Source organism: Triticum dicoccoides, chromosome 1B, assembly GCF_002162155.2.
Source record: "Triticum dicoccoides isolate Atlit2015 ecotype Zavitan chromosome 1B, WEW_v2.0, whole genome shotgun sequence".
Taxonomy (NCBI): Eukaryota; Viridiplantae; Streptophyta; class Magnoliopsida; order Poales; family Poaceae; genus Triticum; species Triticum dicoccoides.
In genome coordinates, this window is record NC_041381.1 from 242077218 (window position 1) to 242080344 (window position 3127).

A 3127-nucleotide genomic window follows, 5' to 3' on the forward strand; every position below is an offset into this window, starting at 1 on the left:
AGTAGGGAACCAGGGACGAACGTCGTGTTAGAAGCTGAGTGGACGAGCGCATCAGGGAAGTTTCGAATGCGGCACGCGCGCCCCGAGAATCAGCGGTGACGGTGCCCCGCATCCTCGCCGGATTAGGTGGCTCCTGCATCATCAGAAGCGACAATCGATGCGACACCAGCTGCCGCTCACGCATCGCTGGCACACGCGGCGTACCCTAGCGGTGCGATGGCTGTACTCCCGCGGTGTCCCCTGATAGTGCGGTGGCGGCACTCGTGCAACCCAACCGGGTACGGTAACGAAGGAGGGACCCAGGGAGGCTAGCCGTCGAAGCGGCGGGGGACAAGTGGTGGACGGGCGGCTGTGGAGAAGGCAAGAGGCATAAGAGAGGAGGCCGAGTCGAGGCCGGTGGGGATGAATTTTGTCGGGAGGGAGTAGGATCGGGAGCGAGAAGGTTGGGGTGAGAGACGTGCGAACGTGTGCGCGTGGACCACGGTTGTTCCTTTTTTTTGACGTCGTTGATGGTAGCATGGGTAATTAAGCATGGTTAAACACGGTTGGTGTTAAACAACGATGCAACGTTTCAGTATAGGATTCAATGGTTTGAACGGTGGAGATGTTCTGGATCTCTGTCTCTCGTGCTTTTATAAAAGGCACCAAGAGGCTCATTTTTTTTGTACCACAAGCCTCAGTGGGGTTTTCTCATATGGGTGTGTTAGGCCTTGTACAATGGAAGGTGCTTAGAGAGATGCTTAAAAAAATAAAACGGATTTTTCTGAAGCACAAGCGTCTTTCCTGTAGAAATAGGCACCGGTGCTTAAGAAAAGTCTGGTTTATTTCTCTAAGCACCTCACCTAAGCACCTCCCATTGTACAAGGCCTTAGTGACCCATCTCGTGTCGTTCACAAGGGTTCTGCCAAAAAATATATATATAAGAAAACTAAAGTACCTACATGTAATTGGTAGTACTTGCGAAGGGCCTATGAGTCGAAACCGTTTTTCTTCGGGTGCATAAACGCGAAAGTAAGAACAGACGAACACCACAGGGAGTCAAAAGCACAAATAAAATAAAACAAAATAAATAACCTTTTCAATCAAAAAGGTAAAACGAAATCTTCTACTCAGCTTCGTTTCCACGCGCAGGAAACCCTAGAAATCCCCTCACCCGATTCCTCTCGCCAGGATCCCCCAACCCTTCCTCGCCCCCGGAGGTCCGAGCCGTAGTTCCCGACCCCCCCAGTCGCCCAATTTCGCCGCCGCCCGATCCCCGGAGTCCCGCGCCCTTCTTCTATCCATTTGGGCGGGCCGCCGGAAAGCGACTCGGGATGGTGTTCTACTTCAAGGCGCGGCCCGACGCCGGTGACTACACCATCTTCATGGGGCTCGACAAGCATGAGAACGAGGACCTCATCAAGTACGGCTTCCCCGAGGACATCTGGTAACCGCCCTTTCATTCTACCCAGACCTTTTTTTCCTGTCATTCTGTATTTCTTTGTGCGTCTTGAATCGATGCCATAGTGACGGAAGAATGACGAATTCATGGGAGTATGTGACAAGGATATTTCTCTGGTTTGTAGAGTAGGTTTTCTAGATGGGAGTTGGTTGTTAGTTCACGAAAGTTTGCTTATGGTTAGCAGCTGTTTCCTCATTGATGATACCAGATCAGGATATTGTTGTCTGTTTTGATGCTGTTTTCAGATGCATAGCTTGAGTGAGCAGTAGTCGACTTTTTCGAAGGAGACATGCTTGATTTCTGTCAGAAATTATTGTTAGTTAACTGTGAAATGCCGTGCATGTGAGTTTTGTATAATGGATTAATGGGTGCTTTTCATTGATGTCACCATGAACAATAATCACGGCGAGGATAATATGTTGGAACTTAGAATCATAGCTACCATCTTTTCACTGTGAATTGGGTTCACGGTTCATCACTTCATAAAAGGGTAGTTTGTTAGTTCTTTTCATGATCCAATTAAATTTGGTTCAAGATATAACAATTATGTATTAACATATCAGCAAAAAAAATCCATGTCATCTTGCTCCTACCCCTGAGCATAAGCCCTTATGAGCCCACCACCTCTTATTGCATCCTCTCATCTCCTCACCCATAAATTAAACACCCTGCCACCAAATTTCTCCTACGCAGCCTGCTGGTCCTGCTTTAAGCCTCAGCATGTGCAACTAGACCTTTGCTCCTCAACAATTATAGCTGTGGACATGGTCAAGACACAGACTGTGCTTTAGCGTTGTTTGGTTGCCCATGTATTGCGTGACCAGGCTGGCAGGATGCAGTGAGACACCCTGTTTGGAGTTTTGATGCCTGCTTATGTCCTTGGGTCTGTCCAGTGTGATGTAAATGGTCCTGGCTCCAGGGAAACATATTTCATTGTGTTTCCCCTGGTCTGGCTCGGTGCACGGGGGTGTCGCTGTTAGAGGTTAGCCCCACTGGTTCAAGCCAATCTTATGCAGACACATACTCCCTATGTCATCAACAAAAGGAGCTTCCTGCCTCAGCATGTCTCATACATATAGGCCACCAAACACAGGCACCTCCATGGACTCAACGTCCGAGTCTGTCCTGGGGAATCTAGGTTGAGCACATCCTATATACTTAAGCAGTTGATTCCCACAACTTCTGTTTGTCACAAAATGCACACATGCCACCTCATCAACCCCACTACTTTTAATCTTTTATTTCTCTTAACATCCATGTGGAATGCTACTTTTACTATTTCTCTCAACATGCACACATTCCACTTCATCAATCCCACTGCTTTTATTTCTCTCAACATGCATGATAAATACTACTCATATTATATAAATATTTTACAACTATATAATGATCAAATGCACTAAATCATATGTATTTGTAACTTCATTCTTATATTAAAATTTTAGACAATCAAATCTCATCAAAATAATATATTGCAACCAGTTCTGGCAGCAGCACGAGGGTATCTCTAGTTAAGGTTATGGGTAACTAGTAGCTGCTTGGTCGGGTGCAGAGTAGCGACTAATCGGTGCATCGGCTGATTAACTGATTTTATCGGTCTACCATTGATCGGTGGGTTAACTAAGGGCAAACCAACGCTTAGCACTCTACTTTCATACAACACACTGGATAGAGGAAAGGAGGAAA

The 3127-nt window shown here is 46.7% G+C and overlaps 1 protein-coding gene across 1 annotated transcript in view; it reads left to right on the forward strand.

The window, feature by feature from the left end:
- The first annotated feature begins 1075 nt into the window (after positions 1-1075).
- Positions 1076-3127, forward strand: part of LOC119330104 (coiled-coil domain-containing protein 25-like) — an 8938-nt gene continuing 6886 nt past the window's right edge. Inside the window, exon 1 of the mRNA XM_037603219.1 lies at positions 1076-1426. Coding sequence (XP_037459116.1) covers positions 1314-1426 — 113 coding nt within the window. The 5' untranslated portion in view covers positions 1076-1313. The remainder of the gene's footprint in view (positions 1427-3127) is intronic.